Source organism: Anopheles ziemanni, chromosome 2, assembly GCF_943734765.1.
Source record: "Anopheles ziemanni chromosome 2, idAnoZiCoDA_A2_x.2, whole genome shotgun sequence".
Taxonomy (NCBI): Eukaryota; Metazoa; Arthropoda; class Insecta; order Diptera; family Culicidae; genus Anopheles; species Anopheles ziemanni.
In genome coordinates this window covers 48,026,147-48,039,874 of record NC_080705.1, presented here as the reverse complement: position 1 = coordinate 48,039,874, position 13,728 = coordinate 48,026,147, and the positions used below count along the sequence as shown (strand labels likewise).

Here is a 13,728-nt window from a genome sequence, read left to right as displayed (position 1 = left end):
AAAAGCAGAATACACTGTTGTGACCCATAAAAAGAGACGCTAGGTCTCGATTGTGGGATGCATTGCGCATGCTTTCTAGATTTTCGAACGGTATCATCAATACAATCCGTAACTAGACGCAACAAATGTCATGCAATTAATTGATAATATTATGTTTTGCTCAAAACTTTGTACTTTTCGTGTGTACTACTTTTCAATTGGTAGCTCATACCAGAAACTAGTAACTAGCCGTATACTATTGTTTTCTGAGCGCAAGGAATGCAAAAGCACTTTGCCACAACACCAATATCATTCTTATCATATATTTTAATCTAACTATGACCGAAAGAAACGTGATCCGCTAAATTTAACTGTAACGCTAGTAGACTAATGCACTATCTTTAACGCTCAATATTACCTGCTAAGTTATTAGATTAATCGTTACAGAGCAGTAGGTGCCGCACTTCGCTGGCAATTTGATATGGGCTCTTAAAAAATCTATTAAAATGCGTTTCTTCATTTGTTTGAGGTTACGAGATGTCATGACAACGAGCTGCGGTTCCAGAAGGGATGTCTTCTAGTTGAGAATATTTCCTCAGTTGCATCTGCAATTGAATGTTTAAATTTTTATTAGTATTGAAAACTATTTTTCTGCCGTAGATATTTTAATTTGGTTAAAGACAATTTTTACCGCACGCTAACGATAAATTCAAATCAATCCCACCTATCCTTAAAGACATATGTATATACACATCTTGTTTAAATGCCAAAAAATAATGACGCTTTGTTTGTTTACCAACATTCTTACTGATGGAAAACTAAACACTATATCCCGGCACCTGTTTCTATGGCAGCATGGTTTGTTAAAATACCCAACATTTTTCATTAAATCAGTAGTCATCTCATTTGTGAGTTAAAGCTTAAGGTGTAGTTACGAAATGTCGTTCGCTAGTTGGATTGTGTTGATAAAGAGCGCAGAAAAAACTTCCGCAGTTCAAGGAAACATACGTAAGGTTCACTATCGCTTCTTAGATGGCCGGGAGATGGTCGAAGAGTATAGCATGGATACCGGAGTAATTTTAAGGCGTGCCTGGAAAACAAAATCGGAACTGATGAGAAAGGATGAGTGGCAGATCGAGTTGGGTGATCCAATACCAGTTGGGCTGAAAGAGAACGAGCTTGTTGTTAAAGAATCGTCTAGCGAGCCTATATTATCCAAAAGATTAACACGGAATGCAATTGAATGGAGAATTCGGAATCTTCCATATCCATTGAGTACGTACAGTATTACTTGCGACCTGAATGAAAAAACTATAACTGTACGCACATCGAATAAGAAATATTTTAAAAAGATACTCGTACCGGAATTTCAACGATGCAATTATGCTCCACAACAGGAAGAAATCACTACAAAACATCAGAATAGCACCCTGATCATTTTGGTACGGAAACTAATCATGATTGTATAATTGTTAGCGGCCAATTTAATAGTTTTGTTTATTTTTTCAGTATAAAAAACCAAAAATATTATTAGAAATGGAGAAAGCAGTGCTCGAGGAGCTGCAATCCGTGGATACTATGGAGTACGACAATTTCCGCTGTGAAGAACTTCTTGCCGATTTAATGACCGAATGAATGTTAACCTAAAATATTCTAAACATAATTTTTGCATTATGCAGAGATAGTTTACGTAGAAAAAGGCATAGTTTGAATAAAATTGATGATTGATTAATTATGAAGGTTTTATTACACCTTTTACAACTGTTTAGCGCGATGGCCAAGGCGTTTAGTGACACCGTCCAAAACATTAATGCCACCGCCGGAGCTATTAAGACAGCGCGAGCGCCGTTTTGCAACTCCATCCAAAGCATTCGGAAGTTGACAGACCCTTCTAAGATAATGGGAGCACCCTTTGCGCGTTGACCGCACCTATTAGACCGTTCGCCGCACCTTTTAGCGGCAGTCATTTTTCCGAGCCTGTTGTGAGCGCTTTTGTTCAAAGAGTCGATTGTAGAAGTGGATGCTTCATTTCGTGATTTGAACTTTCCGTTACGTATGAATATTTTCGAATATTTTTTGTTTAGCTGGAAAGTTCCTTAAAATGTCTCGGGAAATTCGTTCTGAAAATTGTAAATAAAAATATTAATTTCCATAAAGAGCTTTAATATTTATTTTCATAAAAGTCGCCTTTTCAAAAACATTCTTATTTACATTTGTACATTGGGTTTGGTGTAGTGTTGGGTCAAGTATTGCTTTTCAGTGAGCGGAGCGAAGGCTCACGCTCACCGCGGTGAGCGATGAGCGAGGGGTAGCTCCATAGTGAGCGAATTACGATTCGACGAGCGCGCGAGCGTAAGGAGCCCGCGAGCTCAAAGAGCCGGCGAGCGCAAGGAGCCGGCGAGCGCAAGGAGCCGGCGAGCGCAAGGAGCCGGCGAGCGCAAGGAGCCGGCGAGCGCAAGGAGCCCGCGAGCGCAAGGAGCCCGCGAGCGTAAGGAGCCCGCGAGCGCAAGGAGCCCGCGAGCGAAAGGAGCCCGGGCGCTTTCTGCCAAAAACATGCTGCAGACACCGGCAGTCGTGGTACCGTTATAAACTGGCGAAGTAGGCGTGTATCGAGTTACTCGAGTCTTTTGTCCACCGTGTGCGCATGTATCGATCTACGCTTGGTTTTTTTTCGTGTAACGGTAACGACGAAACGATCGAGAAAAGGAAATGCTAAATTAATGCAATGGTATTCGGGTATCGGTTCGCCTGGTGATCGGTGATGAAAATGTATTTGCCCATCGCTTCGTGTACTTCATGTGCTCGTGTGCTCTTTACGCTCGCGGGCTCCTTTCGCTCGCGGGCTCCTTGGGCTCGCGGGCTCCTTGCGCTCGCGGGCTCCTTACGTTCGCGGGCTCCTTGCGCTCGCGGGCTCCTTACGTTCGTGGGCTTCTTTCGCTAGCGCGATATTTGAAGAGCGAATCGCTCTTTGCGGAGCTGCCTGATTTTAAGTAAGGAGCGCGCTGAGCGCGCTCAGTAAGGTGAGCGGAGCGTTTAAGGTAGCTCTTTCGCTCGCGACCCAACACTAGTTTGGTGCATATTTACTCCATAATTGCTTCCTTTCTGAGGCATTTTGTGATATATGACCACATATTGCACATATAGCCTGCACAATCAGATGGAGTAATTAACGAAGCTGCTCCATATAAAAAAAAAAATGTCACACAAATCGCGCTAGACGATGCCTAGTGTAGAAACAGCGAAAAACGCGACAACACGCTAGCTCTTGCCAAATCTCAATTCGAAACGTAAACAAACCGACAGCTGGACAAAACGTAAACAAACCGAAACACAAACGCGAACAAAACGAGCAGTTCCAGTTCGGTAGTGAATCAGAGCGGAGGTTAGCAGTGCACAAGTTTCAAGTGAAGTAGTTAGCGGAAAAGTAAGGTTAGCTTGCGGCACGACCGCGTGGTCACGCCGAGCTGGAGCTCAGGTCAGACAAATCCTAGCTGCCGCACATCTCGTGCTGTTTGAGTCAATCAAGCGGACCACGAGTTTTTGTGTCCTGACAACGGAAGGAATTATCCCTCCCGTGGACGGCGGGTGGACATATGGCTATTATGGCCGGTTCTAAAGGACGAGCCACTTCATAGGAGTTCGGACAGAGTCGGTACGCCTCTGATTACGTGTAACACGCTTTCCAGACTGCACCGTCGCGTAACGCGTTACGCGACGTCGCCTGACAGGCGCAGAACTCCATTCTAAAAAAACCTAGCGCGATTCGCGCGACATCGCGCAAGCTTTTTTTTATATGGAGTTCAGCTCCTGTCAGGCGACGTCGCGCTGTAGTGTGGACCCCGAGTAAGGGAACAAATTGTTCGACTTAGCGTAGGAGGATATATCCCGACTCACATAACGAAAGAAGAAGAAGAAGAAGAACAAAACGACCAATATTCTTCACGAAACATCGGAGTTTTCGTTGTACTACTTATTTCTACCCGGTTGACAGAAATTGACATTGTTGCTGGTACTATGTAGTTCCAGCAAGAGTCCCAGCAATCTGCCATGGAAAACTTGCTGGTACTACATGACAGCTGCAAAAAATTTGAATTTTTGTCAACCGGGTAGCCTTCACAAATGTAATTCAGTTATCAAACTCCGTTTTAATTGATATTTTTACCAAAAATTTTTCGGGTGCCGAAACGTAAACAAACTGGGCTACTTTTGAAACGGGACGTCGTGCTGTAGTGTGGACCCCGAGTTATATCTTCCTTTCCTTTCCTTAACACAGGCAATGCATGGTTGTCAAATTGTTCGCACGAACAAGTTCGCAACGTCTACTTCGGGGTCCACACTGCAGCGCGACGTCCCGTTTCAAAAGTAGCCCAGTTTCGGCAGAACAATCGCGCAAGCCAAGCGCGACAGAGGTAGGAGAGTATGTGTATTTCCACATCATTTCCTACTTATTGAAGAGCAGTTTGTTTACGTTTCGGCACCCGAAAAAATTTTGGTAAAAATATCAATCAAAACGGAGTTTCATAACTGAATTACATTTGTGAAGCCTAAAAATAAGTAGTACAACGAAAAATCCGATGTTTCGTGAAGAATATTGCTCGTTTTGTTCGCGTTTGTGATTCGGTTTGTTTAAGTTTTGTCCAGCTGTCGGTTCGTTTACGTTTCGAATTGACATTTGACAAGAGCTAGCGTGATGTCGCGTTTTTCGCTGTTTCTACACTAGCGCGATTTGTACGACATTTTTTTTTGTATGGAGTTCGGCCGCCTGTCAGGCGACGTCGCGTTTTGAGACGGGACGTCGCGCTGTAGTGTGGACCCCGAGTACGGCTTGCTTTACTCGGGGTCCACACTACAGCGCGACGTCGCCTGACAGGAGCTGAACTCCATATAAAAATAACCTTGCGCGATGTCGCGCGAATCGCGCTAGGTTTTTTATGCATGGAGTTCAGCGCCTGTCAGGCGACGTCGCGTTACGCGACGGTGTAGTCTGGAAAGCGTGTTAGAATCCTTCAAATGGGATTCAAATCTTTGGATTCCGTCTAGGGATTGAATCTGCGGATCTTCGGAAGCCTGATTCTGGTCACACTACACCGTAGAACAAGAATGACAGAAATAGAAGAAATGCGCGCTCAGTTCCTGTGAAGCGCTAGTGATGAAAAGATTTTGATGCATTCGTTCTACTCCTTTTGGCGTCTTTAATTTCCTACCATTCTCTGTTTCGTGCTTGTAATCCCATAATATTGTGAATTTGGTACTATCCGTAAAGTGTTTACGGTTATACGGCGGGTGCCAACACTGAAAATGTCGAAGTATAAAGTGTCATTAGAATGGAAGAAACGCGTGAAAACAGAGTACATGAAAATTCGTCAAAGTAAGAGGCATAAGAAAGTGGACGACGTAAGATCAGCATGGAATCGAAACAGGTAACTTTTCTGCAAGTAGATACTACTCGCTTCCTCTTGTGATAACGCCCTGATGTACCTTTCACAGGCAAAAGTTGTTGGATCAATTGGTTAAGGAAAATGATACCTGGTTGTCAACAAATGCCACTTGGACGCAATGCGACGTTGAGCAATTACCGCACGTCGGATGTATGAAGAAAGCCGAAACTGTCGATCAAGATGGAAACCATCAATCGGTACCGATCCGTGTCGTTAACGCGGTCACTCCGATACCGACGATGTATACCTGGGCACCGACGCAGCAAAATTTCATGGTGGAAGATGAAACTGTTCTTCACAACATACCCTACATGGGCGACGAAGTACTGGATCAAGATGGATCGTTCATCGAAGAGCTTATAAAAAATTATGATGGCAAAGTGCATGGAGACAAGGAAGGAAGTTTCATAGATGATGCCATGTTTGTCGAGCTCGTCCACGCGTTGATGGTAGTAATGGCCAAAGATGCAGCGGAGCCGGACGTCAAAAAACTCCATTCGCGATCGTCATCTTCTGGTGAAATTATTGATGCCTCAAAAGCAGACGAATCCATAAGAAAAAGTAAAATGAAGAAAACTGAAAAAAATAACGAACCAGAAACGTACGTCGATGGCACAGAGAGAGATGATTGTAAAGAAATTGAGCATTTCACAGATGGCAGAAATGATCTGCCAAGTGTAAAGGCGTTTCCAGCACCGATCATATTTCAGGCAATAAGTTCTCAATTTCCAGAACAGGGGTCAGCTGAAGAGCTCCGAGACAAATATATTGAACTCACTGAACGTGTAGACCCCGAAAGACCGCCAGAATGCACACCGAACATCGATGGACAGCGTGCTGAGTCGGTATCGCGAGAGCAAACGCTTCACTCTTACCATACACTGTTCTGCCGGCGTTGCTTTAAATACGACTGCTTTTTACATCGTAAGTATCGTATGTTACTATTGTTTTTATTTTTCTAAATGCAGAACCAGGTACGCATATATAGAGTATCTCCACATTGGCATTAGTTTCTGTCAACTGGGAAAAGAGTTTAATTTTATTATCATTAAAGACCCCGAATATCTTAGTCTTTCGCTTGGCTCGTCATTTCTTTTGGTTAAATTGTGGTTGTTTTAAACATATGTAAAGAATCCAAAATTTGAAAGGAGCTCTTCATCTTACTTTTGTGCTTCTCCGTGTAGGAAGTTACCCTTAACATGTATGCAATATTGGGACATTGTCGTAAAACGGTACATAGGTACACGTAGTTTCGATCATTCTAAATTGTATCTACCGATCAATTGTCATACAACCACCTACTGCTTCTTCTTTGTGGTCTACCGCAGGACTGCCATCTTCTATTGGCCAGCCTCAAAATCGTAAGTTGTGCTTGTTTAATGGATGGTGGAACCAAAACAAAAACTTGTACTAATGTTCTCATTTTACAAAAAAACGACACATTTCGTGCGTCATTCATATCTCGTCTCCATTCGCTTTCTTTTACGTATCTAGATTTAAAAAGTGCGCCAAGATAAATGAAGCTTGTTTTCTTAATGCCTAATTTTGATTCTTCATTCTAGTACCACAATTGTCCTGTGTCATTATTGAATTACGAATATTTCGTGTGAACGCACAATAAGTTGATTACTTAATTTATCTACCCAGATTTTACGTATATTTTCGGCGCTTGTTGGATCGCCGGATCGGCAGTTCACTTCCGATTAATGAATAAAACGAATTTCTGATGATTAAGTGTGGTTGACATGAAGTTACGTGCCATATAGTGAATGATCGAATAAATGCAAAACTGAAGTTTATTTGACTATTGGTAATTGTTCTTCCAAATATGAGCAACTCGCTTTCAGACCACTGAGGATCGTAAGATAAATGTTTTGTCATTTAAGTATGGGTTTACCCTCTTGATTCCTTTCACAAAACAATGGGTGTTTTGAAGTCCGTTTTTTTACTTCATAACTTTTTTCCAAAAGAAACTCCCGACTAAATCACATATTCATGGTCCGTTTAAAGTGACCATCTTTAGTGTGGCACAGAAAAATATCACATGCTGCTTAATAGTCAGACATGTTTTGCTTATAGCCTAATTATTTTGTATCTGAATTCAAATGATAGAACTAATTTTTCATATTGCTTCTGATCTTTTTACCATCCAACGAATAAATAGTCACGTTTCTTCGGGCTGTATTAATTAAGTAAAACTAAATTACTCTTAGTACATTGGTTTCCACAAAATAAGTAATTTAAATACTTCATGTCAACTGTACTGAATGTTTCACCATATGCATCATACCATTTCCATCTTTTTTATTCATAACTGCATAACGTTCTTAAATCCTTTAAACGTTTACATCAAGAGTACAATATAATCGAATCAAAAGTAAAAGACTAGACTTTATTGAATTTTTTTATCCTATATCTGTAGATTTTCACAGATATTGCAAATAATTTTTGGTTCATGATTTTATGCTGTGTGTTTTATTTGAATTCAGTTGTAAGGATTTTATATGTTGAATGATTTTACATAGGGTTTTTTTATTGTTGCCAACCCACACAAAGGGCATATTAAACAATTTTTATTATTCTATCCAGTTTATAATTAATAATTTATAAATTTGGCTAATAAAAGTATCCGTATATCAAGACGATCATTTGTAAATAACGTAGAGTTAACGGAAGAGTACAAGCTCTCAAAAAATGAAATGTTTCATCAGAAAAAAAACTTATTCGTTAAAGAAAGGTTAGATCGCAACGTGATTCTTTGCGATCAATATTAGACGAACTTCTTTGCATGGAAGCTTAACTGTCAAGTAAGCCAATCTAGTTTATTCCAGTATCTAGTATATCCAATTTCACACTTTACTACGAAGTCTACTCGTATTCTTCAGGCTATGGATGTTAACCCTTCAGCGGCCAAATTAATATTGATTGTTCATATGACGCACTTTGATTCGATTTGTTGATTTTTGATGCTTTGTTTTAGTAGTCCTGTAGTCCACATCATGTGTTCGTTATCTTAAATTTTTATTTGTATTTGTAGGTCTTCAAGCATGTCACCCGGGACCCAACTTGCAAAGACGACGATGGCCAGAACTTAAAATTCCAAGCAAACCTTGCAGTGAGACATGTTATCTACTCCTGGTAAGTATTACATATTGACGCAAACTGATTGCCTCCAAAATATGTTTAACTCGAAGGGTTATTACGACTGCTCAATTTTATTTTCTGTGTATCTCTAAATCTATCAGGTGCATTTTGTCGCACAAATGTTCCATACATATCAACTTTGATAGCAACTTAAGTTTTAACGATTCTAATGTTCGCATTAGAAGCTGCCGTATGTCGTGTGCTATTTGAGATGAAGAAGATGTATCACCCACAGTAATGCTCAAAAGAGAATCAAATCGAGGCTATATTCACTGAAATGAAATGCCATTGTGAAATTGAGTAGCAAGCTAGAGCTTCACCGTGGAAGAAAAGAAAGCCCTGGTGCCAACAGTACTTATAAATGAGTTTGTTTTCCTTTTTATTCAGGATGGAATGAAGGAAAAGATGGCTGCGGACAATAGCAACAAATCAGTTGCAACGATGGACTCGGGAAATGAAGCCAGCTCAGAAGACAGCAACGATAGCAGTCGCTATAGCAAAGATGCCCCGTTCAACAAAGCGATGAGGAATGGAGCGAGTTTGCTTGAACTATTTGAAACCGCGGATAATGGGTGGAACGGTTCCGATAAATCATTCTTCCGCACACTGCAAAAAACGTATCTCAACAATTTTTGCGCCATCGCAGAAGCTATGCTGGTAAAAACATGTCAACAGGTCTACGAATTTGCCCAACAGGAAGCAGCCGATTTCATGCCAATTGAGCTCAACAAAGACAATACACCACCCCGCAAGAAGAAGAAAAAGCATCGGCTATGGTCGGTGCATTGCCGCAAGATACAATTGCGCAAGGAGTCGAGCTCGAACCATGTGTTCAACTATTCACCTTGCGACCATCCCGGGCAGTGCGATTCAAACTGTCCATGCTATGGAGCGCAAAACTTTTGCGAAAAGTTTTGCAACTGCAGCAGCGAGTGTCAAAACCGATTCCCAGGGTGTCGGTGTAAGGCTCAATGCAACACTAAACAATGCCCCTGTTACTTGGCAGTGCGTGAGTGCGATCCAGATTTATGTCAAACTTGCGGGGCAGATCATTACGAGATAAACAAGATTACATGCAAAAATGTCAGCGTGCAGCGTGCTTTGCGTACGTTTAGAATAAGTATTTCAAAATCAAGAACCAGAAGAAACACATTTTCACCAATTCTAAAATATACAACTTACAGATAAACATCTTTTAATGGCCCCATCGGATGTTGCGGGCTGGGGCATTTTCCTTAAAGAAAGTGCACAGAAAAATGAGTTCATTTCTGAGTATTGTGGGGAAATTATATCCCAAGATGAGGCAGACCGACGCGGCAAGGTTTACGACAAGTACATGTGCAGTTTTCTGTTCAATCTGAACAATGGTTAGTAAATATTCACATAAATCCCTTTTTCACATTTTTTAATCAAATTTTCTATTCCACGTTTTGTAGATTTTGTTGTTGACGCTACACGGAAGGGAAATAAAATTCGCTTCGCTAACCATTCGATCAATCCCAACTGCTACGCAAAGGTCATGATGGTTAACGGAGATCATCGCATTGGAATATTTGCAAAACGTGCTATACAACCAGGGGAGGAACTATTCTTTGATTATCGCTACGGACCAACAGAACAGCTTAAATTTGTTGGTATCGAGCGTGAAATGGAATTTTTGTGAAAATGTACTTAGATTGCATTTTAAATTGAACTGTAATTAATATTGCTTTTAATCATTCACAAAAAATACAGAATTTCACAACAAAATCCAGTTAATTTACAGATGTATCTTTTGTTCCGGATTCAGGTGTCGAAAACTCTTGCCAATTATTTGAGGTCATCATGATTGCTGGGATGGAAACGACGGCACCTGTTAGTTTTCTCGACGCTGTCCTATACAAAATGTAAACAACACTTGGAAAAAACGGGAAAATGGCAAATCGACTTGATTTTATTAGAAAACCCTGCTTGGCGATTTCGTGCAATCGTCCTAAAAACGTTCTACCATGAAACAAACATCGAAAAGTTTTTTATGGTAATCAGAACCATTGCTCGAAAACGTCGTACATTTGTTTCGCCCCCATACACGCAAGTGGAACATTTTTTCGCGCGTAGGGCGCTTTTAAGCTCACCTCTCTTAAAGCTTGCACACATTGCCAATGTTGGCACCAACTTTCACTGTCAATATGCAGATTTTATGGTATCGCCATCTGTCGGAAAAATTTGCAACCAAATCTTGCTCAACCTGTGGTCACAGCTTTCCACAACCGCATGCGGTTGCGTTTTTGTCAAACGAGCACAGATTTTTGCCAAAAATAATACTTTAATGTTTGAATATACCACTTATATGAGCATACAATCTCATTAAAGTCTACTAGGAACAATATTAACAGTTGACATATAAAAACGCAAGAGTCTGCGGCAAGAATCAAACTCGTTTGATTTTTTAGTACAGAAACCGCAAGGTCTTGCGTCTGCGGTGACAGCCCATGACAGCTCCTATCTCTCCCATGGGAAAAAACGCAACCGCATGCGGTTGCGCAAAGCTGTGACCAGGGGTTAAGGGAGGTGAGCTCAAAGGCCTGGTCGTGGCAGCCATTTTGAAATTAATGTTTGACAATCGTTCCTGGTTTTGTTTACCAACAAAAGGATACCGACGCGTTAGCAAGCTGCTGGTTCCAGTTGATACGGTTACCGGAATTCTTTGCCCTCATTAGCCACAACTTTACTGAGGACACAGTTCCATCTACGATATATTGCAAAGTCATGTAGTAAATGAGGTTGGTCGTACAAAGGTACATATGTTAACACTTTGTTGCTACAATGCTACAAGAAACGTGTTTGTTAAAACGACAATATCTTCATTATATCGCATTTTTTCTCATTCCATGAGTTATTTATGGAAAAAACAGCTGAACAGGATAAATACGGCATTCTTACGCTATCGGAAAGAACTTTGGAAACAACAAATGGCAAATTGTAAACATAAACAAAACCCGGAACGATTGTCAAATTTTTCCTTCATTTTTCTAAAAAAATCAAGGCGATTTGTTCGGGATGAACCCACCCGAGTTACTCGGGGTCCACACTACTGCGCGACGTCCCGTCACGAATCGCGACGTCGCCTGACAGGGGGCCGAACTCCATACAAAAAATCTGTCACACAAATCGCGCTAGTGTAGAAACAGCGAAAAACACGACATCGTGCTAGCTCTTGTCAAATGTCAATTCGAAACGTAAACAAACCGACAGCTGGACAAAACGTAAACAAACCGAATCACAAACGCGAACAAAACGAGCAATATTCTTCACGAAACATCGGATTTTTCGTTGTACTACTTATTTTTAGGCTTCACAAATGTAATCCAGTTATCAAACTCCGTTTTAATTGATATTTTTACCAAAGTTTTTTCGGGTGCTGAAACGTAAACAAACTGCTCTTCAACAAGTAGGAGATGATGTGGAAATCTATACTTCCTACGGCGGGCCAAAATATCGTCGTTGTTTGTTTAAGTTTGTTTTCTCAGTGAATTTCAAATGTGGAAGCGCCAAACTCACTCAGGGTGCATAAAATACGTAGCTAAACAAATATCATGCATAACTACCTCAAAATTCAATAAACAATTTTAGCCGAGTTTGCGCCCCAATGTGATACATATTTCCACATACTCTCCTACCTCTGTCGCGCTTGGCTTGCGCGATTGTTCTGCCGAAACTGGGCTACTTTTGAAACGGGACGTCGCGCTGTAGTGTGGACCTCGAGAAATAGATTGGGGTCTAGTCAGAACCAAATCAAGTCGAGTCCCAAATAAATCAAATCTGATTCGAGTCCCAAACAAATCAAATCTGATTCAAATCCTAATCGAATCAAATCTTCAGAATCCGTCAAATGAGATTCGAATCCTTAGAATCCGTCCAGGGATCGAATCATCGAATCTTCCGAGTCCCGATTCTGCCAACACTAGATTCGAGGCTGCTCCTCTGTCAGATCTTGCCATCCTCAGCTGCAGTTGCCCGAGGAATAGTGATCAGTTGTTAAAATGGCCATCGGTGATTATCCAGTAGAATACAATCCGAAGGTTCACGGACCCTATGATCCGGCCCGTTTCTACGGCAAGCCCGATACTCCGTTCGGTCAAGTAAAATTGGCAGAGCTGGGCTCATGGTTTGGACGTCGCGATAAGAACCCACGAGCCCTGGCCGGAGTTTTTAGCCGTGCCTTTTGGAGATGGCAGCATAAGTACATGCAACCAAAGCGCACTGGCATTGCGCCCTTCTTTCAGGTTATCGTCGGAGGAATGGTGTTCTTCTACACTATTAACTATGGCAAATTGAAGCACCACCGAAACTACAAGTATCATTAAACGATTCGAGGTTCGTTTCCATACCATCTCGCAGCATAATGGTAAGTAATTCTCATGCCAATTTTTGCGATGTTATATAATGTCAAATATATTTCATTTCCAGAACACATTACGCCACCATCGATGTGCTGGTGCTAGCTGAGTAACGAAATAGTGAGTCCGGGTCTAGTGGAAATAAACGAAGATGGAAGAAAATTATGTAACACGTTTAACGAAATAAAAACGCCATTTGACAGATCGGTGAAAAGAACGGTGTTTAATGAACAATGTTTTGTGACGTACGAATATGGTGTGCTGGGATCCATGATTAAAGATTCGCTAAAACAAATGTGATTGGCATGATTAATTTAGAGAAGCTTATGAGTTGAGATAGAAAAGTGGACAAAATCAGCTTTTGAAGAAATGATCGTCTTCTAGAAATCCTTGTTGACAGCTACATATAAGGCCGAAAGTGTTGTGGTGTAGTGCTTACAGATGTATTTGCCATTTCCTTCCATCGGAATACGTTTCTATGGTCACTTACCACCACCGGCTACTAAAATTGCACTCTTTCAATTCGATCACTACCTATCAATACTACCAAAATTTTTACTACATTAATTTATCTAACACAAATTAAAAATGCCTAATTCACGTCGTTCAACTCGCCAGAGATACTTTAAAAAGCAAATTATCAAGTATAGTAAAATAAGTTTGCATCCTCATTTGCTACTAAAACTAATATTTGAAAGACGACTTTTTTAACCGCACCATTATTTGGGGCACAATCTAAATCCAAGTCCAAAGTATGGACAGTTGCCATACTTTTCGCTATAGCATAC

The 13,728-nt window shown here is 41.0% G+C and overlaps 3 protein-coding genes across 3 annotated transcripts; all 3 read left to right on the top strand.

Annotated features, from left to right (window-relative positions):
* The first annotated feature begins 802 nt into the window (after positions 1-802).
* On the top strand, positions 803-1,665 carry LOC131281159 (protein DPCD). Its single transcript, XM_058310418.1, has 2 exons — positions 803-1,421; positions 1,489-1,665. Exons 1-2 carry the CDS (start codon positions 918-920, stop codon positions 1,612-1,614), a joined length of 630 nt encoding a protein of 209 aa, XP_058166401.1. The 5' UTR covers positions 803-917; the 3' UTR covers positions 1,615-1,665.
* A 3,591-nt stretch (positions 1,666-5,256) lies between these two features.
* On the top strand, positions 5,257-10,297 carry LOC131282854 (histone-lysine N-methyltransferase E(z)). The gene is made up of 6 exons (XM_058312398.1): positions 5,257-5,399; positions 5,467-6,341; positions 8,455-8,555; positions 8,949-9,666; positions 9,746-9,928; positions 9,998-10,297. The coding sequence occupies exons 1-6, from the start codon at positions 5,278-5,280 to the stop codon at positions 10,222-10,224; spliced, it is 2,226 nt and encodes a 741-aa protein (XP_058168381.1). The 5' UTR covers positions 5,257-5,277; the 3' UTR covers positions 10,225-10,297.
* A 2,238-nt stretch (positions 10,298-12,535) lies between these two features.
* Positions 12,536-13,166, top strand: LOC131280939 (putative ATP synthase subunit f, mitochondrial). The gene is made up of 2 exons (XM_058310183.1): positions 12,536-12,948; positions 13,011-13,166. Exon 1 carries the CDS (start codon positions 12,584-12,586, stop codon positions 12,905-12,907), a length of 324 nt encoding a protein of 107 aa, XP_058166166.1. The 5' UTR covers positions 12,536-12,583; the 3' UTR covers positions 12,908-12,948; positions 13,011-13,166.
* Positions 13,167-13,728: the final 562 nt, after the last annotated feature.

Bases quoted from the DNA above. Each gene is read 5' to 3' on its own strand.
- LOC131281159 (XM_058310418.1), top strand. From the start codon at position 918: ATGTCGTTCGCTAGTTGGATTGTGTTGATAAAGAGCGCAGAAAAAACT. The intron at 1,422-1,488 runs GTACGGAAACTA...TTATTTTTTCAG, and splicing joins ATAGCACCCTGATCATTTTG to TATAAAAAACCAAAAATATT.
- LOC131282854 (XM_058312398.1), top strand. From the start codon at position 5,278: ATGTCGAAGTATAAAGTGTCATTAGAATGGAAGAAACGCGTGAAAACA. The intron at 8,556-8,948 runs GTAAGTATTACA...CTTTTTATTCAG, and splicing joins AGACATGTTATCTACTCCTG to GATGGAATGAAGGAAAAGAT. The intron at 9,929-9,997 runs GTTAGTAAATAT...CACGTTTTGTAG, and splicing joins TCTGTTCAATCTGAACAATG to ATTTTGTTGTTGACGCTACA.
- LOC131280939 (XM_058310183.1), top strand. From the start codon at position 12,584: ATGGCCATCGGTGATTATCCAGTAGAATACAATCCGAAGGTTCACGGA.